At 37.3% G+C, this 27,999-nt stretch overlaps 1 protein-coding gene across 1 annotated transcript in view; it reads left to right on the top strand.

Moving 5' to 3' along the window:
- LOC113538091 (metabotropic glutamate receptor 7) overlaps nt 1–27,999 on the top strand; it is a 213,846-nt gene that overhangs the window by 160,885 nt on the left and 24,962 nt on the right. Inside the window, exon 8 of the mRNA XM_026932924.3 lies at nt 13,531–14,466. Coding sequence (XP_026788725.2) covers nt 13,531–14,466 — 936 coding nt within the window. The remainder of the gene's footprint in view (nt 1–13,530; nt 14,467–27,999) is intronic.

The raw sequence follows: 27,999 nt of genomic DNA, 5'->3' as shown, positions 1-27,999 counted from the left end.
TTACAGCTTAGACCAGCTTAGAGTCTTCATGTTTTTTTTAAAGGTCAGGGACCCCTTTAACTGTAAAATCAATTACACAGACTCTCCTCATTAAAGATTTATTTCGTGCACATCATTAAATGTATACAGTAACATTTTGTCCATTTATTAAATCCATAGAGCTTTCTATTTCTGAAATTTCTACCAACAGGACACTCTTTGAAAAAAGTGCTGGAGCAGATTTTCATTCTTATGCATCAAAAATCAAAGATTAAACATTCTTCACGCTCCATCTATCACTGATTAAAAAAAAAAAACTTTAAACACCTGTTTCACTGGTAATGCTAATGTGTCATTTGGATTTTGATGTATTTTCTCCAACAGGTAGCCCAGTAATTTCAAATTCAAATATCACAATTTGTGCTGTTAATAACCAATACTTTACTATTTTACTCCTTTACAAATAATGATTTAACTAGCTTTTATTATTTACTTTTATTGGTTCATTACTTTTGCATTATTTTTATATTATTTTGTTTATCGCACCTTTATTCTATATATATATATATATATATATATATATATATTTTTTTTTTTAAATTATTGTTATTATTTCTAACAACAACTAATTTGTTTTATGTATGCTCCGCAGCATTACTTTAAATGGATTTATTCTTTAATGAATAAAAATGTGTAATTGTTGGCAATTGTTGTGGTGTTAGCAGAATAAGACACTTTGCAAAATAATCAACAATTATTTGATTTGATTGGCTTGATGCTGTGATGAGTTGACACTAATTTCTTTAACACTTTAAATCCCTTTGCTTAATGCACATAGCTAAGAAACTACAAGAACTATAACTACTACTGTATAACACATACAACTGATATATACTTTTCTATGAGTACATATTCTGAGAAAAACATGCAGTAATACACTCCTGAGCAAAAAAGGCCCAAGGCCAAAATGGAAATATTAAGCTTTTAATGATCTTAACAACAAATCATTGGTCAGAAAATTAGCAAGAATGAAACAAGTGCACTCCTGAGAGCTCCTGTGTCACCATTTGCTGGTTTACTTTTGCTGCAGTGAACTGTTTGGGGAAAAGCTAGAAACAGGGAAATTCACTTATATAGTCTTCTTGTACGAAAGGTAAAATCATCATAATGAGTAAAATGTTTGATGTAAAATTCAAACTAACACATGTCTGAGTGTACAAAATTTTCCAAAAATATCTTCTGGGAATTTTTTTCTCAAAAGATTAGTCATTATTTGGTTATCTGTCACACCTGATGCAGCCCATCAAGGACCACAAGGCTTAAACATTTAAAGAAATCAAAGAGAAAAGCTATCACATACTGAGTTCCTTTATCTATTTGTTTAATTCTTGCTAACTTCCTGACCAATGATTTGTTGTTAAGACCATTAAAAGCTAATATTTTGCCATTTTGATCTTGGCTCATTTTTTTGTACATATTCTGAGAAAAATATGCAGCAATACATGAAAGGCCTCAATGAAGCTAATTTAACTCCATGGCTGTGTTTGCACATTGAACATCAAGCATAATACATAACACAAAAAAACAGGCACCCACTGCTCATTTTAATTAGCATATCATTGGAGAGTTCCCCTAACTCCATTAGAGGGCAATTATTCACTTTCTTGGAGTCATAACGAAAGTTTGAGTGGACTGTGAGACTGAATTCTTGAGCTTCCTGGATAATTTCATGTATCAGGGTGTATTTAAGAAGTTTTAAAGATCATGCTGGTGCTTCATGACTAATTAAAGCAATCAGGAGTCGTATCATACCCAGATTTTTTTTGTAGTACTTTTCAAAGTGACTAAAAGAAGTTGCATTAACAGTGAATAAATTTTTTCACTTCAGTCCCCTGTTATTTGTTTGGGCTTGCAGCTATGATAAGTTGTTTGCAGACAAGCCGCGTTTCTGATAGAGGGTTTCAGGCGTACATTTTATATTCATGATTCCGAGACGACGACAAGCTAATTTCAAGTTTCATACATGAGAAAATGACTTCCTTCTAAAAAAAAAAAAAGAATCTTGTTCTCTCAAAATTCTGACATGAAGATAAATCCAGGCACAAAACCTTTGCTGTTGCTGTCTCTTAGGTTCAGACACGTACGTGGAAGTATTCATTAACATCCCTGGTTCATTTCCTTACCACCTAATTTTCCGCCATCAGTCACTTCCTGTTTGACAGTAATTTGCTTGCTGTGTACATTCCGTTGCACTAGTCTCCGTGGAATCTTCTTAAAGAGGCATTTTTCCACTGAATAGTTAATTACTGTCGCATACACTCATACAAGAAAGCAGCCAAGCATGCCCCAAGTGTCAGATTGAATTTGTGACATGACTGAGGACTGAACGCTCGCTGTGTGACAAACCGCTGACAGTTACTGTGTTTGACAATTCTGAACATCCCCATCACTTCGCCTATCTATAATAACCGTGTTTACGCTTCATGTTGATGGGAGGAGGGAAGGGGAAAAAAGAAGAAACGTACATCACTACGCCTCTTATTAGCACAAAGGCCCTAAGGCAGGCAGCAGTGCAGAATCTATTTCTGAGAAAAGGAGTAGGGAAGCTAGTACAGTGTCGCAAGGGAGCTCAGCAGATGGAATTTTGCCACAGTCTGTACCATGTGAAATGTGGAGGAGGTTTAAAAAAGTAAAGGGATACCATCAAGGCCAAAGAGATGGATTTCGCTTGGTATCCATAGCAACACTGCCATTAATCTTGTTCAGACTTCTGCACTGCGCTTCATGATGAGTATTAAGGACAAGTGTAAGGAGGCTCCCAAAGTCCAAATAATGAACCGCGCCTTAACAGCTGGTAGGAAAATTGCTTTATGGAGCATAAGCTCAAATGTGCATAGCTTTTCCCAGCAGTTCCCACTAAGAAGCATCAGGCATGTACATTCTCGTCCCATTTGATATCAGGACTACAGTTCATGTTCACCAAGACTCCACATTGGAACCCAACGAATTACTGTCTACTGACCCAAAACCACTCTGACCACAGCATGTTCACCAGCAAAAACATCTATGTGTGTGGTATAAGAGATGGATGAGTCAGGAGGGAAGGGGGGTTAATCTTGGTTTCCAAGCAACTAGACTTGGCAGACAGCACAGAGCTGTGAAATCCTTGATAGTGTGGAGTTAATAACGCTAAAAGAGGGAATAGCTCGCCTGTGTCAAGGACCTGTACTGAAAGGGGGACCTGCAGACCACCAGGGGTACATGATGTATATCCTGAAGATCTGTAGTTTTATTATCACTATAAATAATGTTAATCCAGAAATTAGTGTGGTCTTTTCTCAAAACTGTTATCATCGTATAATGTTATACTTAGAGATTAATTGACTGGTTGTATGCTGTCCATTTGCAATTTTCATACTAGGACACATACTCTACTTAGTATAATATATTACATATTTAAATGTGCGTTTTGGTTGGGGTTTGTGGCTGAAAAGCCAGGACTAAAAAGTCCAAATGGCTCCAATAAATAAATTTGGTGGTACATATTTGCTTAATATGCCTAACAATTAAAAAACTAAATTTAATTGATTGAATTATAATGTTAAACCTGTAAACGTGTTAAAGAAACATCTGTAAACTGGAAGATTTATCTAAGCTAGAATAAGGCCCAATTTCTTTTCCTTGGGTGTGGCAGTGGTGAATAATTCCACTTCTGGAAAAAAAAAAAAACTTAAAAGAAGCAAAATTAGCCTGAAGTGTAATCTGATGATTCTGAAAATGGAAAAAAAAAATGTCTGAGTTGAATCGGAGTAATACTATTTTATAATAATTATATAATGAAAAATATTATTTCAATTTTCCTATTTTGAAGATATTTCACCTTCCTCTTCACCTTCTTTCTGCTTAGGATACCATATTTTTGTAGTAGAAATGAATTGTTTCTCAACCAATATTACAATACTATATAAGCTTAATGCTGGCAGAAAGAAGCTAAATGATATGTAGCAGTTAATTGTTTTTTTTTTTTTATAAACAGTGGCCCTAGTGAATGGACCTGGAATGATATGGCCTCGTTCCAGACGTCTTCACCTGGCTACAGAGCTATAAACAACAGCAAGCAATTTGCCAAAAAGACTGAGGTGGTTATTAGTGAACCTGTCTGTTACATGTATTTTATCTCTTCCACCTTTTCCTCCCTATTTTTGCACACTTTGGTATTCAGGATTTATTCACACTCTAAATCAAACGAACACCATCTGGCACCTGTGCCACTGTGGTGCTAAGTTGTCTGTGTGCTCAATAACTTTTTAAAAACCCATGTGATGGAGGCCAAATATTTGTTAGAAGTTATAAATAAGAAGCAAGAACACTATGTATCCAAGGGCCTGATTATTCTGGGAAAAGGTCCAGTGATAAAACGCTCTGTACTGTTTAACAGTAACTGCTGTGCAACAGCAGATGGGACGAAATACCTAAGTAGCCTACCAGTGTTCCTTTTACATATCATGCCGATTCAGTGAAATACTTTTAATGGATATTTCCATCCTTCAAACATTAATACTGACTGTGTTCAATTTCAATTCAATTCAGTTTTATTTGTATAGCACTTTTAACAATGGACATTGTCACAAAATAGCTTTATAGAAATATACTGTAATAATTCCAGATATAAATTGTAAATGTATAAATTTATCCCTAAATGAGCAAGCCAGAGGTGACAGTGGCAAGGAAAAAACTCCATGAGAAGATATGAGGAAGAAACCTTGAGAAGAACCACATTCAAAAGGGAACCCATTCTCATCTGGGTGGCATCGGATAGTGCCATTATAAATAATTCCCTTCTAGAACTGTGTACTACATGGTCAAAAAGTGCAATTGTGTAACCAGGAAATTCGTTAGATTTAACATGAATTTTATGTTGCTGAGGTTATCAAATATTCACTGATGGAGACTTGATTGCAAAACCGTTCTTGGCAATTGCACTCCTAAAGCTATCATGGTAATTGCAGTCCTAAGCCATCTTCATGGTTTCTAAATGTAGCTTTAGGCTGTCCGTGTGGGGCCATCGTCTGCAGCAGTGAGTGGTTTCCAACTGATGAGAACTCCAAGCAGAAGTAGGGCATCAGGATGGATCAGGCAGGTCTGGAGAGCAGAAGGGGACAGGATCACTTGTATCTCAGGAGTAGCATGTGTAGCTCGACAGAGAGAGAGCGAGAGAGAGAGATTATTAGATGTTCACATATAGGTTGTGTGGTTTTATTGTTCACATATCATTTACATGAAGTCACATGTGTTTACTTGAATCCACATGTGCAATTTCAGGAATTAACATGGTGAAATGCATCTTCATTGGGTGAGCTATTAATTTTGACCATTACATTATTACATTATTACATAACTAGCACATAATTGCCATTACATAATTGCATAACTGTCACATCATTACAATTACACAATTACATAACTATTACATAATTACAGAACTATCACATAATTACATTACATTGTATAATTAATTATAACTAGTACACAATTACAATCACAGTTACAATTACATAACCAGAGAACGTTACACAATTATAATCACATTATTGCATAACTATTACTTATTTATAATTGTGTTATTCAATTATACAATTATGTAACTGTTACAAAAATTATAATCACATAATTGCATAACTATCAAAAATTCCAACATAATACATAATTAGATAACATTGCATAATTACAATCACATTATTACAATTATATAATCAAATAACATAACATAATAGAATTATATCATTCCAACTGCATAATCAGATAACATTACATAATTGCAGTCACACAATTCCATAACTATTACATAATTGCACCACAAAATTCCAAATACATAATTACATAACTATTACATAACTGCAGTCATTTCATATGTAATGTTTTTTTTTTTTTTTTTTTTTTTTATGATCACATATTACTCAGAAAATCGCAAGTAAAAAACACATCATTGTGTGAAACAATTGTGATTTTCCATAAGGGCAGCTGCTTGAAATACACATGATCATGATTGTCTGGTGTTTGTGCACATCAAGTGGTAAGCTAAATTTGAAAAAAAGCAAAGAGTAAGAAGTTTCATGTGAAATGTGCATGTAGTTTAAAACTTCTGGCATACGAACACTTCTGTGCCCATTAGAACTCTACATTACTTGTTAAAGGCTCTGTAGGAATTGATCCATTTGCTAAGTGTGTAGGCGTGGGCCACTTGGTTTAGCCTCAGTATTAATGGCATTTAAATTCCCACCTCACCTGTTATGCTAGCCAGACAGGAGAGATGATTTATTGGCCAGTGCACTTGACAGTAAATGGTGCCAGTAAAAGCATACAGGCTGGGCAGTCCTGATAAGAGAGGGAAGCTGTGGGCATAATGATTGAGGATGGAGCCCTGTGCCCTCTTTCAGCTGCTTCAAATAGAAGGTGGACCTAATGAAGCTTGAACATCAACTGCAGGAACTCTTATGGGGAAAAAATGTAGAAAACAAAAATCAAGTACAATCTTACACTCATGCTCAATTGTCCTATGTCAGCAATACAACTGGAACATGTATTTCAGTATACTTCTTATTTCGTATTTCTATCTGCATGATTAGCGTTTTCCATGGAAATAGTTACACATCCTTAAATAGTTACTTTAGGATCCTGCACCCAGTTGCACAGCTTAAACAATCCTTTATAGAAAGATAGGTTTTGTAAATGCAGTGCCACCATGCAACATGCTTTAGTTTGGCTCTAAATGTGCTCTCCAAGTCCAGTGGGTCTTCCTTGGACAAGTCTGCTGGTGACTATGCAATATTACCACACTGCATAAAGCAAGCAGTTTGCATTAGACATCTTCTCCTCCTTTGCCAATATTATTCCTCCTTCCATCATGGTTGTCTGCTGGAGAGGCTTGATATAATAATCATTGGCCAACTGTGGGTGCTTGAGTCCTGCTTTGTGTTGGAACCACTTGCATTTGTTGTGGTGACAGGGCATTAGCAGCTCAGAGGCTCGGGATCTGGACTACTGATTGGAGGGTTGTCAGTTTGATTCCTGGTACCACCAAACTGACACTGTTTGGTCTGTTGAGCTCAGTGTTTTATAAGGCCCTTAACCCTCATAATACTGCATATAGAACTGGAAAAACATTGCTAGTTATTTTCTAAACTGTCCAGTTTCAATGAACCTGTGCCCACTGACAGGAATACTGCCATCATGTGAAACATTTGTGATGTTTCCATAAGAACATAAGGCCAATAATAGGGCCTTTCGCACCGCTTTAGCTCCAGAACTAAATTTACAGTACTAAAATACTGGGCGATTTTGCGCAAACTATTTCCCAGTACCGTTTAAAGGCTTGCATTTGCACCAACAGTGGGCACGAGGAAGTGATGTAAGCTGGTCGACAGCGACGTCATTTGTGCGCGGCGTTCAACAACAGAAACAAAGAAGAACAGCGTAAACAACCGGAGGATGGAGGACGCTGTGATTTGTTGTGTCTTGCGTCCATCTATCGCTGTTCTCCATACTTGCGAAATAAGTTGACACTACAGTATGTTTACACGGCGTATTAAATCATGGCAGGTGAGGGCGTTTTCGTACACTTTTGGCCAGTCAATGTCTACTTACGTCACGGATAGTACCAGTTGTGCTGGTTAGACCCTGCTCCGGAGTAGGAGCTAATTTGGTTCTCGAAAAAGGCAGTCTGGTACTAAAATCGCACCCAGTTCCGGAGGTGCAAAAACGCCAAAAAGTGGGTAGTTCCACAATTAGTTCAGGTACTATGAAAAGGTTCCCGCGGTGCGAAAGGCCCTAATGTGTTCTGCTGTTGTAGCTCATCCACCTCACGGTTCAACATGTTGTACTTTCCAAGGTGCTTTTCTGCTTACCATGGTTGTAGAGAGTGGCTATGAGTGACCCTATTTAGTCGCTGACCATGGTGCTGAACTGTCTCTAGTCCGAGGTATGGGGTAGGTTGCATACCCATGAGAAACTTGGCCTCAATGTTTAAAAGTGTGAGTGTAAATTAGGGGTAGATGGAATGTGACAGGCACTAGCATTTTATTTTTGATCAGTGTGGTATTTAATTACTTTTGTTGGGGAAAAAAATGCAAAATAGTTAACAACATGTCAACATTGTAGCATGGCAGTGGCTTGCACAAGTACTCACCCCTCTTTTTATACTGTTACAACGTGGAGCTGAAATGGAGTTAATTGGGATTATATGTCATGAATCTACACAAAGTAGCACATAGTATTAATGTGTGGAAAAGCTGATGAAACCGACATCACAGATGAACTCCATTTAACTAATTATTTGACTTCTGAACTAATTAACTAATCCAACAGGAGTGAATACATATGCAGTCACAACTTTTAATTTTCTTTTTTATAAACAATTTTTCAAACTATATTCCTCCCCCCTTTCAATATTATGGACTATTTTGTGTAAATCCATGACATACAATCCCAATGAATGTAGTTCCTGTAATTCCTGCTTTAATATTTCAAGAATATTGATGCTGAATATCTGCTTGCCAATATTTCACATCAATTTTCTTAATCACCCACCTGCATACAATGAACCTTTTTTTTTTTTTGCTTATTTCTTTATTTATCTGATTTTGTCAATGAGCTTAATATCAGATTTCTCTTTACTCCCTCACCTTAAATTCTTACATTGGTATTATCAATTTAAGACCTTACAGTCTTCCTTCTTTACTGACATCAATACTCTCTCAAATCCTGTTGTTAGACTCTCATCCTATAATCGCTTGGTATCTAACACTTTAAATGGCCTCAGTACTTGATTGGTCCCATCAGTTCAGACCTCTCCTTGGTTTAATACTGAAATTTATATCATGAAATCCTAGGTAGGGGTCGTGAATGCCGGTATTACAGAACTGGCTGTACCAGCATGGATTCACTATTACCTGAGTCAATGATGAGCTCAAAACCCCTAAAAATATACTTCTTAAATGAAAAACTCTCCCTGAACGGCATTAGTCTTATTAATCTTTACAGTTAATATGTGATCTTTAGTGGTGTCCAAGATTTATTTTGTAAAGTTGACTTTTTTAGTTTAAACTACTTTCTTCAACATATTGGTCTATTTTTACTTTGGTTAACAGTCTGCTGCATTACCCACAATGCCATTTGTCTACCTGTTGATAGTGGTGCTGGTAGGATTTAGCCTTTGATTCATCTCTAGCTGAAAGGAACAATGCAGCAGAGCTTTAGTCTTTTAGCCTGTCCAGCTCTCTCACCTCCTCATCTGTACACTCTGCTCAAACAGATCAGCTTCCAATACCTTCATCAGCACCATCGAGACGAGCGTCATCTCATGGATAGCTTACTAGTCAAACCGAGCCTCTTCCATAACTCAGTGCGACTGCATTATATAGCTGTATTGCATCCTGGAACTTTAAGACCAATGTTTGCAGCAATGTCTCCACTGCTTCTACTTCAGCTTCAGCTTTCTCATGAATATGACATTAAGCGTCACTGGGAAATGGTGAATGAGAAAAGAAGCCCTTGCTCTTTTGGTTTTAGGAGCTAACTGCAAAGCCTGACTGTTAGTACATATGTTTGAGATTGTTACATTTTTTTCCTCCTATGCTTAACACTTTCTGAAAGGGGAAGCCTCTGTTCAAGGGTTCAGCACAGGGTTCTATAAAGATTCCCACATAGAAAAGGAAAGCATTTTTCCTTTTCTATGAGTGCAGCATTGAAAACCTTTTTATTTTTTATCATACTCTCCTTTGAATCCCATATTATGTAATTTCCTTAAAGTGCTTTTTCAGTAATTTCCTGACTTTGACCTCTAGTAGAAAAGAAATCTTGTGTGTCAATCAGCATATTTAATTCAAAATATGAACATAAAGGTTAAATATACAGTAATCCCACTTACATTAGAATATTTTTCAGTGAATGGGGAACAAAAAGGAGAAGTTAATGTGTAGGAGCTTCTAGCATGAATATGAAGGCTGTGTCTCATTTGTATTAATAAATATAGTGCACCAAAGTCTAACCTGTAAAATCGTTGAACTTTTTGGCTGTAGCAGAAGCAATCTGCCACTGAGGCACAAGTAATCCACTCCTGCTCTAGTGGTGTCTGCAGTACAGGAGTTAGTCAGAGTTTTTCAGTCTTGTCTCCTGGCCATTTCCCCTGACCCAAAATGCCACTCAGTGTATGTCAGGCCAGGCTAGAATTGGAGCCTCTGTGGAATTTGTGCACTTGACAGCACTAGCACAAGTTGCTTTAGTTCCATTCAAGCGAGAGATTGCGCCTTAAGTGGAACTGTTGCAGAAGGAATCAAATGGATTTTTGTTTATCTTTCAATTTCTTATTTATTTCTTTGTTTGTCATATCATTCATTCATTCACTCATTCATTCTTAGTCAAAGAAAAAAATGTTTTATATCTAGCTGGGGACCACAAGCTTAGAAATATTGGACAGTTTTTACCTTGTGGGGACATTTGCCTGATCCCCATGAGTAAAAAATGTTAAGGTTAGGGTTAGGTTTAGGTGCAGATATTAATTAATTAGATGTGTTAATAATTATCTCAGTGGAAGGTGTTCACAAGCATACTAAGCCAATCGTGTGCATGTGTTTGTGTGTGTATGTTTCAGTGTGTATATTTTTATCTCACAGTGTATAACTGCGTTTAAAAAAATAAAGCAGGGTTTCCACTATACAATTTCTGTCTGATTTTGCTATCACAGAAAATAATTCTTTGCTCGCAACTATGCTGTTTATTCAGGGCAGTGGTGGCTCAACGGTTAAGGCTCTGGGTTACTGATCAGAAGGTCAGCCAAGCAGGCACTGTTGCACCCTTGAGCAAGGCCCTTAACCCTTCCTGCTCCAGGGGTGCCGTATCATGGCTGACCCTGCACTCTAACCCCAACTTCCTATCATACGCAAAGAAAAGAATTCTGCTGTGCTGTAATGTATATATGACAAATAAAGGCTTCTTCTCTTCATGAAGTGAGAGTGGCAGTCTTAGAAGGCATAATATGATGTCACCCGTGTGCAATTTAGTGCCATTGCTCGTCTTTTAGTTGTATATATACTAATTTTAGTGAGAACAGACAACATTGGGAATAATGACAGCCAAAGAAAAAGTATCAGAATAGTTTCATTAAAATTCCTGCTGCTGTGATGCTCATCTAAAAACCAACAATAGGGGGATGGATTCTGCGAAACTCACTAGACTACTACAAATGTTTAAGAACGCAATCATTTAAAATATTTTATTGCATTAATTATTATCACGATAAGTGCACTCCCAGTGCCGGTCCCAAGCCCGGATAAAATTGGGGAGGATTTCGTCAGGAAGGGTATCCGGTGAAAAAACTGTACCAGATCATGTACGTGGACCAGTGATCCACTGTGGTGACCCCTAACAGGAGCAGCCGAAAAAAAAAACAAAAAAACAACAACAGTTATTATCACGATACAAACCTACATGCCTGACCCCTTATACAGTTAGCTACAAAGCTACCACACATGCTAATGGACTGGGAAAAATATCCTTATTACCTCACACTCACTCTAAAGAATGGGTATTCTATGTTGTCCTCATTTACACAGCCACAAAAGTTTCCAAACTCCTCTTCTTCATGTTTTTTTCTAGGTATAACATTGCTACTACTATATCAAGGGCTTGTTTCTGTTCATGCAACCCAATTTTCTACACGAGCCCAGATTCATGACATACTGTAAGCAGAACGTAGTAAATTTCTTTAATCGCAGCTCTATTGTTAGAGGATCTTTATTGTAAAATCTGACATTGACAACACATTATCATTCCACGATTTTGTTTTGTGGCTAGGGATCATCTAATACATTTTAACAAGTCATCTTAAATAACCTTAAAAGATTGTTGAAGTCAGTTTAAAACAGCCTTAAGTGCTTGTGAAGTCCAAGGTGTTGTTATGGTTTCAAAGCAAAAATCCTTATAATCACCAGCTTGGATTTTTTATTTTTCTGGGCTCATGCCATTGATGTGCTGAGTGTATGCATCATTAGAAGCAGTTTAACATTTGTTTTCAAGTGTGTGCTTGTGTGCGTAATGAGCATTGCAAGTTGTGTGAATAATGGAGGTGATTTTGATGTAGGAAAATGGCCAGAAAGAAAGAAACACAGATAACCAAAAAGCAACAGGAGCACTAGAAAGGACCTTTCACACAACAAGTAAGGTCTGGGTGAGTCATAAAAGACGTGTCCAGCCTCTTGCCGTATTTCTGTCTACCTCTGATCCCAGATGGGTGGATGTGCTAGATTAGAAGAGTGCACCAAGTCTCTTCTTTTGTTCACACACTGGAATCCTTGGCCATATCCAATCAAGCAGCCGACTGTGTGTGTCAGCCCATGTGATCCGGCTTTTCTTTCCTCCCGCTCCAGGTGTCACTCTTCCATTCACGCTGTTGCCAAGGAAAGGCTGAGAAACTTGCCATAACAAACACTGGCTGACAATAGCAGTGGCCAGTAATTGGTTTCTAGGGCTTTAATCATTACTGCCTAGCCTCCAGTACAAACGGCCTGTTTATATGACCAAGACGCTATTGTGCTTAATGTTGAACCATATATTGATCAGTTTGTTATTGCCATTCATTCCAAAACCATAATCTGAATAGAGATTTGGTTATTTTCTTCTTCTTCTTTTTAACATCCTCTTAAATCTTACACTTCATTCTCACTTGTTATGTTTTTTTTTTCTTGAACTTTATCAGTCAATCAGAAGCACTATTTAGTTAATGACTTCTTTAAGTTTGATTTCTCTCACCACCTCATTGTTGGAAGTTTTAATTAAAACTATTAAATTAAAATCAGCACCATCTCCATGGAGATGGAGCTTGAAAGGACTGCAGAAAATATTTGAAAATTGCGTTGCAATCAGATTAGAAAGAAAAGGCCAGCGCAAAGAGTGAAAAAAGGCCAATTGTGCACTCAAAACATAAATAAATCTGAAAAAAAATGTCTTTTAATAATGTTCGTAAAAGTCATGTGTATCTGCAGTGTTGGTTATAATTGGTCAGCCATCATTATTTGCCATACTGTAATAAATTTATGCAATTAGACTCATTTTTATATTCAATTAATTTTAGAATGGTAAGCATAAATGAAAAAAATGTGTTGCAGCCATTAAGTAAGAAGTCCCAGCTGACACTTTGCATTGTAGCTCCTGCTGTTACTTCTAAAGCAGCTTTTTAAACCTCTAACAAAATTTATAAAAAGGCAGATGTTGCCAAATTTACACACTGTGGAAGCAAAAGAAAACAGGAGCCCCAATATCCATACACTCTTAGAAAATTATTCTCCAGGTTTCATCTGGTGGAATCCTTATAGATCCAGTGTAGAACTACACAAAGTGGGAGTTTCCTCAGAAATGGGGTTCTAAATAGAACCTTTTAGGAAAGAAAGAACTCTTAACTATTTAAAGAACCTTTAAAGAACCTTGAAAGCTTTACATATTCATTATTGAGTTCATCAAAACAATATTAAGCGCATGTTCTTTGCTGACCTCTTCCAGATGGAGGACATGCAGTGGCCCAGTGGTGATGTCGAAATTCCTGGTTCCATCTGCAGCCTGCCGTGTAAGACTGGTCAGCGGAAGAAGACGGTAAAAGGGATGCCATGCTGCTGGCACTGCGAGCCGTGTGATGGCTACCAGTACCAGTATGACGAAACAACGTGCAAGCTGTGCGCCTACAACATGCGGCCCAATGCCAACCGAACCGGGTGCCAGCCCATCCCCATCGTCAAGCTGGAGTGGCACTCTCCCTGGGCAGTCATCCCTGTCTTCTTGGCAATGCTCGGGATCGTGGCCACCATCTTCGTCATGGCTACATTCATCCGCTACAACGACACACCCATTGTACGGGCTTCAGGACGGGAACTCAGCTATGTGCTCCTGACAGGGATCTTCCTTTGCTACATCATAACCTTTGTGATGATCGCCAAACCTGATGCAGCCGTCTGCTCCTTCAGGCGCATCTTCCTCGGCTTGGGGATGTGTATCAGCTACGCTGCACTGCTAACCAAGACGAATCGAATTTACCGCATCTTTGAAGAGGGGAAGAAATCGGTGACACCACCTAGACTGATCAGTCCAACATCCCAGCTGGCAATAACGTCAAGCCTCATTTCAGTGCAGCTTCTTGGAGTCTTCATATGGTTTGGGGTGGATCCTCCGAACACAATAATCGATTATGATGAACAGAAAACCATCAATCCAGACAAAGCTAGGGGTGTGCTCAAGTGTGACATCACAGATTTACAAATAATTTGCTCACTGGGATACAGTATTTTGCTCATGGTCACATGTACGGTTTATGCCATCAAGACACGAGGAGTTCCCGAGAACTTCAATGAGGCCAAGCCCATTGGCTTCACCATGTACACCACCTGTATCGTTTGGCTGGCCTTCATTCCTATATTCTTTGGAACAGCTCAGTCTGCAGAGAAGGTAAAGCATACATACATTTTGTTAAGTCCCAACTAGGAATCATTGCAGCTGGCAGGACTGGTTTTATTGTAAAAACACAAAACAAACATGGCATGGTGGTCCTGGAGATAGCACTGCTGCCTTACAGATAGATACAGGGCTCAATTCTGACCTTGGGTTACTGTCAGTGTGGAGTTTTTTATATTGTCTCTGTGTCCATGTGGATCTTCTCTGGGTTCTCTGGTTTCCTCCCAAAAAACATGCTGGTAGATGGATTAGTTATGCTATATTGCCCCTTAATGTGACTGAGTAAGTGAATCTGTTTTTGCATGATGGTCTGTGATGGACTGGAATCCATTCCAGGGTCTATTCCCACATTGTACCCAGTGCTCCCAAGACCTATATCCACCACAACCCTGACCAGGACACAGTGGTTACTGAAGATGAATGAATGAATGACCACCAAACAATAGCAGAAATTAGAAATTATATCAACTTTGAACAACATCAGTTTAACAAAGCAACACAGCTAGTGTCCACTAACTGAGATCCTGTTAGCTAGTGTTCACTAACTGAGATCCTGTTAGCTAGTGTCCACTAATTGAGATCCTGTTAGCTAGTGACCACTAACTGAGATCTTGTTAGCTACTGTCTACTAACTGAGATCCTGTTAGCTAGTGTTCACTAACTGAGATCCTGTTAGCTAGTGTTCACTAACTGAGATCCTGTTAGCTAGTGACCACTAACTGAGATCTTGTTAGCTACTGTCTACTAACTTTGATCCTGTTAGCTACTGTCCACCAACCAAGATCATGTTAGCTAGATCCTGAGCACATCTAAGCTAGTGTCCACTAACTGAGATCCTGTTAGCTACTAACCACTAGCTTTGCAGATAGCTACATATCCATTTATGGCAGACTGTAGTTAGAAGGCTCTGGATAGAAGGTTTGGATAGAGGCTTTGTTCATACATAATAGATATTTGTGTCGACTGAAGCTGATGATCTCATGACAAAATGAAGGGGCTTCTTCTCCCAGGTGATATATGTACACATTTCACAGAGACAGCCAAGTACATTTTTTATTTTTACTATACTATGGAACAAAAAAAACATATCTTTATGCCATCCTTATGGAAATATTTTTGTCTGAATATCCCCCTTGCTGTCATTTTCTCTAAGGCAAGTAACCTTCCATATGTATCACACGTTCAGCTCCATTTCAAATCCATTTGCAGAATGTTGTTGTAATGGTGCTGTTTTGTAATACCTGTTTGCTAGCTGTGGGCAATCCAGACTCTGGCTTTTCCACCTCTAAACCATCATCCATTTTTCATTCCTTTCATAGGAAAGGATAAATTGTTGTTGGATATGGGAAAGGGTAGCGTTCTCATAGGCTGGAAGGGCAGAATGGTAATGATGGTTGAATGGTTTAAAGGATCAGTCACACCACAAACACACACACGCACACACACACACACACACACACACACACACACAGAGCCTTTTCTGTTTCATCATCATGAGGACATTTGCTCCTTTTATGTTTTGTTTTATTTTTCATCATGTGAATAGCTGGAATGAAAAGCAATTACTTAAAGTACATGGCTGAAAAAGATTTCAGTGCATGTGGCACATTGAATGCGAATAGTGATCCAGAATACAATAATGGACTGAACAAACCGTGAACTAACATTCAGGATTTTTAATATTTTAGTGTAATATTTAGGATATGTCTTGATATATTGGTACTTTGCCGTTCTGTCTATAATTTATATGAGTGATGCTGCATTCCATTGTACTAGTTCAAAATTAAATACATTTTATTGTTTCTACTCAGGAAAACATGGATGCCTGCAGTAAAGCATACCATATAAGGATCTACAATAATCACTACAATAATTACTTCTCTATTAACATTACTGGAAGGAATAGTAGGCTAACTGATGGGAATTTGAATTATGAAATACATTTGAATTATGTTACACATGGGAATAAAATACAAATATACAACACATTCTTATAATAGAAAACAACATATCATGCTTTATTGAGTTAAAACCACACAAATGAACTGCTTACTGTTATTTATGCATGCCCCAAGTTGTGAAAAAAATAAATTGACATGCTATGTCCTTATTTTGACTTAATATCTCATTACTTCAACATCATAACTCAAAACAGTGACATATCTTGAAATAGAAAGCTATTGTATCAGAACAATGAGATATTAATTAAAAAATAATGACATAGAATCTTGAAATAATGAGATAACTCAAAATAATATCTTGTTATAACCAATTAGGTCAGAATAATGAGATCTTGATTTGAAATAATGACATCATATTTTGAAATAGAAACTATTACATCAGAAGCTATAAAGTTAAAATAACAACATACTATCTTGAAGTAACAAGTAGAAATAATGATACTATCTTGACATAATGAGTTTTTAAGTTGGAAAAATGAGATAGTACATTGGTAGTTTAACTTACTGTCTTGAAGATATGAAATAATGACAATATCTAAGAAATAACTAGTACTTACGTAAAGATGAGCTGTTAAGTTAAAATAATAACATACAACCTTATAGAATATCTTGAAATAACGAGTTATTACATCAGAATAATGAGTTATTAAGTTAAAATAATGGCATACTATTTTGAAGTTGAAATAAAGGTTATATCTTGTGTTATTACATCAGAATAATGAGATAATAATTTAAACTAACAAGATATTATCTTGATGGAATAAGATGTTAAGTTGAAACCATTACAAAATATCTTGAAATAATGAGTTATTCAATCAGAATAACTAAATAGTAAGGTAACGTAATGACATACTGTACTCTCGAAGTAAGATATGTCAAAATAAGCTTTTATTTTTTAAATCTTTTCATTCCTAAATACAATGGAATGTTTAGCTAACCCTGGTTATACCTCATAACTCATAAGCATGAATTAACCAGTATAGTTGTAGATCTGCAATATGGTTCTTATAATATGGAACTACTATAATACAGGCTTTATGGTGCATTGGAACGGAGGCACTGTGGATGCAATGGGTTTTGCTGAGTAAACCCTGAGTTTAAGGCCATAATGGAAATTAGAAACAAGTGGATTCTTTCCTTCTTGAAAAATGACAAAAAAAAGCAGAAGCTCTGCCACCTGCTCTAATAATCTGAATGTGAAAAGCATGCTAGCGTTTCTTTGCAGTCTGTTGTGGTTTTCTTCTAACACATGTTCAGCTCAGGCACAGCAGGGCGTGAACATCGGTAATATGGTCAACTATCTGTATGTGGAAAAACCCAAACAAACTGTGGGATCAGTGGGATCGTGTTCCCTTTTTTGTCTACAGCTATTTAATATAACTGCTACAAGGCAAGGTTTACTGTAGCTGCATTCTCTAAGGTAGAATTATTGAGATGACAGTAAAGGCTGGATGAGCTTTAATGTAATGAAAGCACAGAGCTGATGCTAAACACAGCTCAGGAGATTTGATTACTGATAATACTGGCTTTGTATTTTGTCACTACTCTCTATATTGTATCTCTGCTTAGTCATTTTAAAATTTTGTCCATTTATTAAATTTGCTTTGGTCAAATCGAAAAAAAAGAGGTAGATGTTTAAGAATACAGAAACAATAAAACATGGCTTATTAAGGTGTGGGGCCAGCACAGGCAACAAAACAACTTTAATGCCCCTTAGCAAAGCAAGTCTGCAACTGAGGGAATATCTTTTGGAAAAAAAAACATGTTTATCGCTTCAGTACACATGTTTTTTTTTCCAAAAGATATTCTCTCAGTTGGTGTTATGATGATGGTGGTGGAGAACAATATTGAACACAACACTCCAAAATCTCCTGACTGGATGGAGATCTTGTTTGTGTGAATGCCATAGCATTTGATTTTCATCATTTTCATCCTCATCAAATTCCACCATTCCACCATTCAGTGAGCCCTCACGCCCTGTGGATGGGGGCGGGGTCATCCTTGAAGAGACCACTCCCACCAGGATAGAAATGTTTAATCTTAGAATAAAGGTGATCAGTCAGAAGAACTTTAGACTGATTTGCAGTGACTATTACCTCCAAGGCTACATGTGGGACTAACCCATACTAGCAAAATAAATAAATAAATAAGTTTTTTGTCACAGATCTGTAATTTACTTGTACTAGTTACTACTTGTAGCACTGTTATCCGCAGTATAGCTAACACGGAGCGTGATGGAGGAAAGATGAGTCCTGTGAGACGAGGGCCAAGCTCATTAGAGGAACGCAGGCTCATCTGTAGCTGGGAGCAGCAGTGTGTGAAGGCCTGACGTCAGCAAAGCAGCTGAGCTGAGTGGAATTGTTAGAGCCAGGTTTGCTCTGTGTGTCACTTCTTACCTGGACAGTGTAGACCTGAATACAAATGATTATAAACTGCTTCATATTGGCTTCAGGGGCTGTAATGAGTGTGCATATGTGTATGGGTGTGTGTATGTGTGCATGTGTGTGTGTGTGTGTGTGTGTGTGTGTGTGACAGGGTGAGTCATCACAAAAGTACAAGGGATTTCTGAGTCTCCAAGGTTGGCCATGTCCAACCATCATGTCCCACCAGTTTCCAACAACAAAATATTGACTTCACCTCAATATATCTGTGCACAACAGGCCCAGCACATGTCCGGGAAGATAAACAAGAAATTTATCCTTAGCCAGTCTCAACATGTAATGGAAAAAGTAATAGCTCCATGTGCAGCCTAGAACACAACTCAGAGGACTGTTATTAAGGGCAATTTTCGATGTTTTTAATGGTGGTATCGAACCAGAATCCATCCAGCTGTCAAAATTTATAATTACAAGCCTGGGTGGGTGGAGCTTTTCCAGATTTACTTTACGATACTAAGCACTCAGGTACTATGATAATGGAAATGGAGATTATAGCATTGCATAATGGTAGTAATAATAATAATAATAATAATAATAATAATAATAATAATAATGAGCATGAATGTGTCTTTGTACAAAATGCACAACCTGGGATAGGTCTGATTAATCTAATTCATAACATATTATTAACATATTATTTCATATCTTATTTCTTTCTTGACTACTTCACATGAACAGTGGTAATAAAACTCATGTAGAGTTGTTTTATTTTTTCCTTATTTATTCATTTGTTATGGCATTTTTTAATTAAGGCACTGTGGATGCAATGGGTTTGGTCCGTCCTGTGTTTAAGCACCTAACAGAACTTTGCAGCATTCTTTCCTTGCAGAAATTTGGGCATTCTTTCCTGCTTGAAAAATTACGCCAGTACCTAAAGCTCTGCCACCTGCCCTGATATTATGAATGTAAAAAGCATGCTAGCGTTTCTTTGCAGTCTGTTGCAGTTTTCTTCCAACACCTGTTCACTTCAGGCACAGCGGGGCGTGAACATCGGTAGGGTTCATAGGGTCAGCTGACTATATGTGGCAAAACACAACTGTAGTGCAGTGGGATCATGTTTCCTTTTTATCTACAACTATTTAAAGTAGTAGTAATACAGTATGTAGCAATATAGCTGCATTCACTAAACTAGAATTACTGACATGATGGTAAAGGCTGGATGAGCTTTAATGGGATGAAGGTCCAGAGCTCAGAGGGGTTGGACCGATTCTCAATGGAAGGAGGGGCATTTTATTAAGATGTCTACCCCTTTGTCTACCTTGAGTCTATACGCCTAGGAAATCCCTTTAGATGGTCAATTTTGACATCTTGTATAATATATAGTTCTGAAAACTACAGACTTTCCTCAAGTAAAGTTATAGCATTTTAAAGTAAAAAGTGAAAAAGGAGAAAATTGCATTGCCATTCCAGTTCCACTGAAATACACCAGCACGCTGATTGTCAAAAAGCATTTAATTTGCAGTTCATTTAATATGTACAAAGTAAAATCTAAAAAGCGTTTGATGAACAGGAGGCTAGTCATTGCCCTTGACTTGAATGATCACTGTTTGCCCTTACTATTTTGTGCTGAAATAATTGCTGATTAGTTCTACGAGTTTTGTTCTGTTGATTATATTTCCAGTTTTCTTTTTCAAATTAGCATTCATAATTTTTTTCCTGCTGCTATCTTGGGCAGGCTCATAGTGAAAAAATGAACGGCTGGTATTTATTAGATTTATAAAATGAATATATTAGGGTTAAGTCCGTTCTACTATGGTACACAACCAGAAACTTGATCAAAACACGATATTCGCTGGGTTTGAAATATCGGCAGACTGACCATTTTCATAGCTATGCTTTGCGAAACTGACTCCTTATTTACGTCATGTGACCTCTGTAGGAAGTAAGCCTACACAAGGCTATAATGCAAATAAAAAGATACACATGTTTTCTTAGAGGTAAGTAGAGTTGTCAAAATATGGATGCCCTGAACTGCAAGTTATGAAAAATTGTTGAAGTGCATTGCAACTGCATCATTATTTCAACATAATATCTCATTATTTCAACCTTTATTCATTTTCAGTTTAACAACGTATAAGAATTACAAGATAATATTTAATTCATTAGTCTCACTAATCGATTGTGGGGTGTTAAATAGTCATGACTTATATATATAAGTCAAAATAACAAGATATTAAGTCATATCAAATCATGTTATAGGCAGAAAAAAATGGTGAAAACCAGATTTTATCATTTTAATGAAATTCTCTCAAAATTCATTCAAAATGCAGTGACATCCAATGTGTTTTCCCAGACAACTACACATATAATATATTACACAGAGATGTTAAGAATTGTAAGCAAATTGATATATTTGTTTTTGAAAGGGTAATAAAGATCTCTTTTCAGTTGAAGCATTTCAGTAGAAGCATTTACTAGTCATTGTAATTTCTGATTAATGTGAAGGCAGAAGTGATCTAATAGCGCACAGTGTTAAATATATCCATGAGGCGATATATATATATGCTTTCCTGTGATGACGCAGGGCACTTTTTCATGATTTACTGTGAGCTCAGAGACATTTCGATAGGGAACACCTGTCACTTGGTAATATCACGGTCGAGGAATAGAACATGACCTGGTGGTCGGGTCGCAGCTGGTATTCCTCTCTCTCTGATCGGACTACAGATATTTATTAACCCTCTCTCCTTTTCACCCTCTATATCTCTATTCCCGAGGACATCTCATGCCTGGGCCTATTTTTTTTTCCCATATGAGACTAATAGCCTGGCTATATTTGCCCATGCCATTAATCACTGAGCCAGCCAGGGATGATGTTGTAGGGACCCAGGCTTTAAATGGTAAATTATCTTATCTCTCGGCAGGGAATCCAGCAGCAATGGTATTTATAGATGTTCTTTTTGACAGCTCAGAGGGTTTATATTACCTAATAAGCCAATAAGCCTAGTGTACCTGTCTGGTACATATATTATAGAAGCAAATAGCAACAGAGGTACTGAGCTGTGATGTATGTCAGTGGTGTTTGTGAGTAAGGGTACAACAGCATCTTTATTGATATTTGTGAATGATTTCATATGTACAATAAAATACAAATTGGTGCATATTGTACTGCATATGTTTAGCACACAAATAAGCATCGCCCTGAAGGCATACCATACAACAGCATTCAGCTTCAGTGACTGTATATTGTCCATGTACTGTACAAAAGGAAAAGTCATTTTTTCTCAATTCTGCCAAGTCAATTAATCAATTTAGCTACAAAGTTGCTACAAATGTTGTAAGAGATACCATCTACCAGTTTCAAGTAATCTCAAATAGATTTACATACAGTTGTATGCAAACGTTTGGGCACCCTTAGCCAAATTACATATTTTGTTGATTTTTGAGGTGAAAAGAAACATAAACATGACCTCTGCGGCAACATTTTTTTTCTGCAAATGTAATTGCACGGTTACTTCATATTTCACTAATTTTAAAACATAGGAAAAAATAAAATAATAATTATGGCATATGCAACTGTTTGGGCACCCTTCCAATTGTACAGTTTCAGAAATTAATCAACTCATTAGGCCTTAATTGACACATTAGGACTCATTAGCCAGGTCAAGAATTGTCAGGAATAATGTAATTTCCAGAACATAACTTGTCTGACTCTTCAAAACTTGTGCTAACACTCATCAGCTGTGGGCTCCTCTAAGCAGCTAACTGATCTGAAAATTAAGCTAATTGATGCTTACAAAGCAGAGGAAGCCTTTAAAAAGATATCAAAGCACTTCCAGCTTGCAATTTCCACTGTCTGAAATGTCATTAAGAAATGGCAGCTAAGGGGAACTGTGGAAGTCAAGGCAAGATCTGGAAGACCAAGAAAACTTTCAGATAGAACTGCCTGTGTGCTGACAGGAAAGGCAAAGCAAAATCCCCAAATGACACTAAGGACCTGCAGGAAGGTGTAATGGACACAGGAATGGTGGTGTACCACTCTACTCTGTGGTGTCACTGGCACAAAAGTAATCTGCATGGAAGAGTCATCAGAACAAAAGCTTACCTGAGACCTCATCACAGAATTGAACATCTGATGTATACAAAACAACATCTAGACACACCAGGGGCATTTTGGAAACAAGTGCTGTGGAATGATGAAGTTAAAATGAAACTTTCTGGCCAAGATCAGCAAAGGAATGTTTGGAGAAAAAAAGAGCAGCATTTGATGAAAAGCTTGCTGCAGAGGTTGTGTTTAAGTCTTTTCACTTCAAAAATCAAGGAAATATGTCATTTGGCCTGGGATGCCCAACTTTTGCATGTAACTGTGTGTGATTTCTAAAAGCATATGACATACTGTTATCTACACACACACACACACAAAAACTGACTTTAAGGACTTTAAAAAATAAAGTTGCAGCAGCTGTCTTGACGTGAGCATTTTTTTGTTCTACTCAGCTAAGATCGGCTCAAAGTTCGAGGGCAGAAGTGGATGGTGGCTTTGACTAGGCTGTGGTTAATAACGTATGGTGACTTAGTTAGCTGGTTAGTTGCATAAATACCAACTATGGGAAGCAAATGAGTATAAGAATTCCTAAGAGGTGATGACTGTGTAGTCATAGCCTTTATCTAAGTTTCTAAAATAGCACATTTTGTTTATGACCTCAGCAACAAGTCACCAAGTTTTTGGCGAAAGTTTCGGCTATGAGTTGTGATATCTCTTTGAATCACACGTAAAATATATTATTATTAAAGGATATATTATTATTAAAAGATATTATCTTAACTTCTCTCAACATGTTTAACTGTACTTCTGCACTTAACTGTGGAACTGGAAGCAAGAGCTATAGTTTTATAGCATTGAAGTGTGACACACAAACTGTGATGCATACATACATACATACATACATACATATTAAATGAAAACTTTTGTTTTGCAAAAGTTCTATGTCCGGTTGCTGGACCGACCATCTGGCAACTACAAATTAAACCAGTAACCCAAACACAAGGTCTGCTTGTCCAGGGCACCCGGGCTAATGAGTTGTCCAACAGACCATGTCTTTTGAGATGTGTGTTTGAACTGGTAGCTATAATCTTCTTACTTGTTACACAGAACATGTCTTGTCTAATCAAATTCATTTTGTGTTAAAGGGAAATTTGTATTCATTTCATTTTGTCTGAACTATTACTTTAACAGAGGAATACACTAGAAATAATGAGCCCCCCAAAACATTTGTTAACCAGAGCACTGCAGAATGCGAAATGAATTTTTACCATTGTTGAGAAACCTCCTTTCTTGACAGCTTATAATAAATTGGTTTTGCTCCTATGTGATGACTCAGCCCCATCTGCATTTCTAAATCTGAAACAAGTATCGTCCCGCATAAAGGTTAAGCAGAGAAGCAATATATATCACCGGGAACATGAATACGATTGCACTGAGACCTCTGAGAACTCCCTGTGTTAGGTTAAAGTAACTGACAGCTCCTCTGACAGCCTATTCAACTATGCAAATGCATGCATGCTCATTTTCACGTACGTATTTCCCAAATGGCAGTTTCAAATATTACAGCGCTGCATAAGGCGAAGGACGCTTGTCTTGGACATTAATATGACATAATACCTATCTCAGGCTGTCACACATGACACTTGCTTGACATGGTGTGTAACTGACAGATGATCTGGAATGCTCTCTAGCTTCCCTCAATCCAATATAAATACTGTTGATTTAATTCGCTAACAGAAGAGGCCAGCTATCACTGGTAGTGCTGTGAGATTATGCTAAGCAGACAATAGCATACACCATCTGGAGTGCTAATTATAGCTCTCTGGTATTCAGTAAGAACTTTCTGGAACCACTACAAAACACTGAAATGTGTGATATTTATTTTAGAAAATCAACGTTAACCCTGTAAGATATATATATATATATATATGTATAATTTATTTATGTTCTATAAATAAATATATAAATAAATAACTGATTTAAAAAAAAGTCAACCTTTGCAGCCATTCTTCAGAAATGCTCTTTTGTTTTTCACCTTTCATTCCTCTTTTTCCCCTTTTATTACCAATCAGTAATAATACAATCTATCTATCTATCTATCTATCTATCTATATGTATATATGTATATATGTATGTATATAGAGATAGATAGATAGATCTTAATTCTAATAGGAAAAAAGGAAGACAATGCAAAATTTTGCATTGTCTTCCTTTTTTCCTATTAGAATTAAGATAAAGAAATAGAAAGATAAGGAAATAAGCAAAAAATTGATTTCTACATAATTTATGTAAAACAAAGAAAGTAAGTACAGTCATTCCTCAGAGTTCCACTTACAGTTACTGTGCCTCTGGCAAGACTCCCAGGGGTTTGCAAAGCTGGTTCGATTTCTCTGTCTAACCTTTCGAATTGATTCCTACTATAGCGGGTCGATTTGGTCAGTTAAGGACAGTTAAGCTGTTTCTTTTCTTCTGAAGTTCATTATTTTCTAATAACAGTATGTCCTGAGGTGTTTTATTCCTCTGTTACCGCAGAAAATTGCCAACAGTAGCATTGAAAATATTACTTTAAGAGTGACACATCATTCTTTTCATTCGTTTATATTTATTGTTGTAGAATAAATATAAACAAGTTAGCTGCTGTTACCACTTGCATTATAATAGTTAGAAACAATCCTGAGAAACAAGCTAGAAATTCCCTCACCAGCCTTTCTGATATATCTTAATAAGGCAAAACATGCAGTCTGAAGACTTGTACATATCAGAAAACTTCAACCTCTGACTGTTACAAAGTGGTGACACTGGAGACTCCTTCTCTCCTCACAAACAACCTCACCATATCAACAGTGACACATTTTTATCTGTTTATATGGAGTGTCTGGCGTACAAGTCCCTGTGTAAGTGTTACTATCGAAATGATAATGTATTAGAATGAGTGCAGCAGTATAAACTTTGCAGCCGGACTTGTCAGAGCTGCTGTTATAGACAATTATTCAACACCTCCTGAGCAATCAGAATTGCAAACTCAACAACATTGTGGTATAAAACACAATTTAAAAAGTGGCCCTAATATTCAACAATTAATGCTCTAAGTAATGCGGTGTACCACAAGGCTGTATAAGTGGCCCATTTCCAATTTAGTGTGAGTTTACAAATGGCAGTCTCAGACCTCTCTGTCAGTATACAATGTTGTACAAGTGTCTAATAATCTTAGAGATCTTACACTCCGTGCTTGTTCACTGCAGAGTTCTTTTTTACAGGCCAAGCTGATTTATCGATTTCTCCAGCAAGCCCATCATCCTTACATGAATACTCTTTTTGGTTCTTAGCTTCTGTATTTATGTGTTATTGAACCACATCAAGTCACTGCTGTTACCGAAAAGCTGGGGAACCTGAGAAAGTACCACCCAAATTCAGCAGCTGCACATTTCTTTTGTTAAAGCCATCACATATGAAATGTAGCGGCTTTTAGCACTTTCAGAGTGTTCCTGCTCTACATGAGCATGTCAAAGCATTCGAAAAATTTCCCACCTCCATTTTCTCCAGAGAAAGAACCTCATTTGTATTTATGAAGCCGTGAGTTCAGTTAAAAGTGCTTCGAATTTTAATTTCCAATTACACAGATTTTCTCACAAGTCCAAGACAGTGAACACAACAAATGATGTGCCTGTGCTTGGATTACTGGCTTGTTCATGCTGTCATTTGAAACATATAGGAAATAGGAAGAGAGATGACAATGTACTGGACTGCAGGAAATAGGAAAACAGCTGAGTTTCAGGTTGTTTTGTGTTTCTCTGTTCTTGGGCTTCTTTTCCTATTTATTCCTTTTAAGTGACCTACTTTTCATGCAGCCCAAGAACAAATGTGTGTGCGTGTGTTTTCTGCATAGGACAAACTGCACAGGATGAATCCTGACACCACGTCTTTAAGTCTGTGAGACCTTGGAGGTGATTTTCATGAACTGTTGTGAAAACGTAGAACACTACGTCACACCAACTAATTACAAATATAGAAATATGTCTTACAGTTTAGCTGTTAGGTCACAGACATGGTCAGATGAAGCTGTGACAGATCCAATGTGGACTCATCACTGCACATTTGTATGAATTCTTATGAGACAATGAGTTTAAAATTAGAAATGTTCTCAGTTAGGCAAAGTACAGAGTTTATTTGTAGGAAATCCAAAGAGAATCACTAGGATAAATATTAGGATTATCAGACTAGCTAGCTGAACTAAATAAAAACTATCCATGAGTGATAAATTGCATAAGTCGTCAAATTCAATTGAATGGCTTCACCTTAATATATCTTACTTTTTTTTCACTGTATGCGATTACAAGTCAGTGTAATTCCATTGGATGCACTGTACGTAATATATTTATTTGCCATTTGTTACACTGTAAACAAATATATGTACGTGCACCTAGCACTTTATTAGGAACACTATACTAATACTGGGTAGGGCCTCACTTTGCTCTCAAAACAGCCTCAGTTCTTCATGGCGTAGATTCCATAAGATGTTGGAAACATTCCGTTTAGATTCTGGCCCAGCACTTTCATGCTGCGAATCTCGTGTTCTACCACAATCCAAAGGTGTTCTACTGGATTCAGATCCAGTGACTGGGAAGGCCACTGAAGAACACTGAACTCGTTGCCATGTTCATGAAACCAGTTTGAGACGACTTTTGCTTTGTGACTCGGTGCATTATCATGCTGGAAGAAGCCGTTAGAAGATGGGTAAATTGTGGCCATGAAGGGATGCACATGATCCACAACAATACTCAAATGCCACTCATGCTGTGGCATTCATGTGATGATTGATTGTTGTTAACGGGCCCAAAGCGTGCCAAGAAAACATTCCCCACACCATTACACCACCTCCACCAGCCTCGACTGTTAACACAAGGTGGATTGGGTCCATGGATTCATGCTGTTGGCACCAAATTCTGACCCTACCATCTGTGAGCCTCAGCAGAAATCAAGATTCATCAGACCAGACTACGTTTTTCCAGGCTTCAGCTGTCCAGTTTTGGTGATCCTATGCCAACTGCAGCCTCAGCTTTCTGTTTTTGGCTGACAGAAGTGGAATTCGATGTGGTTTTCTGCTGTTGTAGCTCATCCACCTTGAGGTTCGATGTGTTGTGCA

The sequence above is a fragment of the Pangasianodon hypophthalmus genome, chromosome 20 (assembly GCF_027358585.1).
Source record: "Pangasianodon hypophthalmus isolate fPanHyp1 chromosome 20, fPanHyp1.pri, whole genome shotgun sequence".
NCBI classification, from domain to species: Eukaryota; Metazoa; Chordata; class Actinopteri; order Siluriformes; family Pangasiidae; genus Pangasianodon; species Pangasianodon hypophthalmus.
The sequence above is the reverse complement of the archived record's forward strand: the minus strand, read 5'-3'. Positions and strand labels throughout refer to the sequence as shown.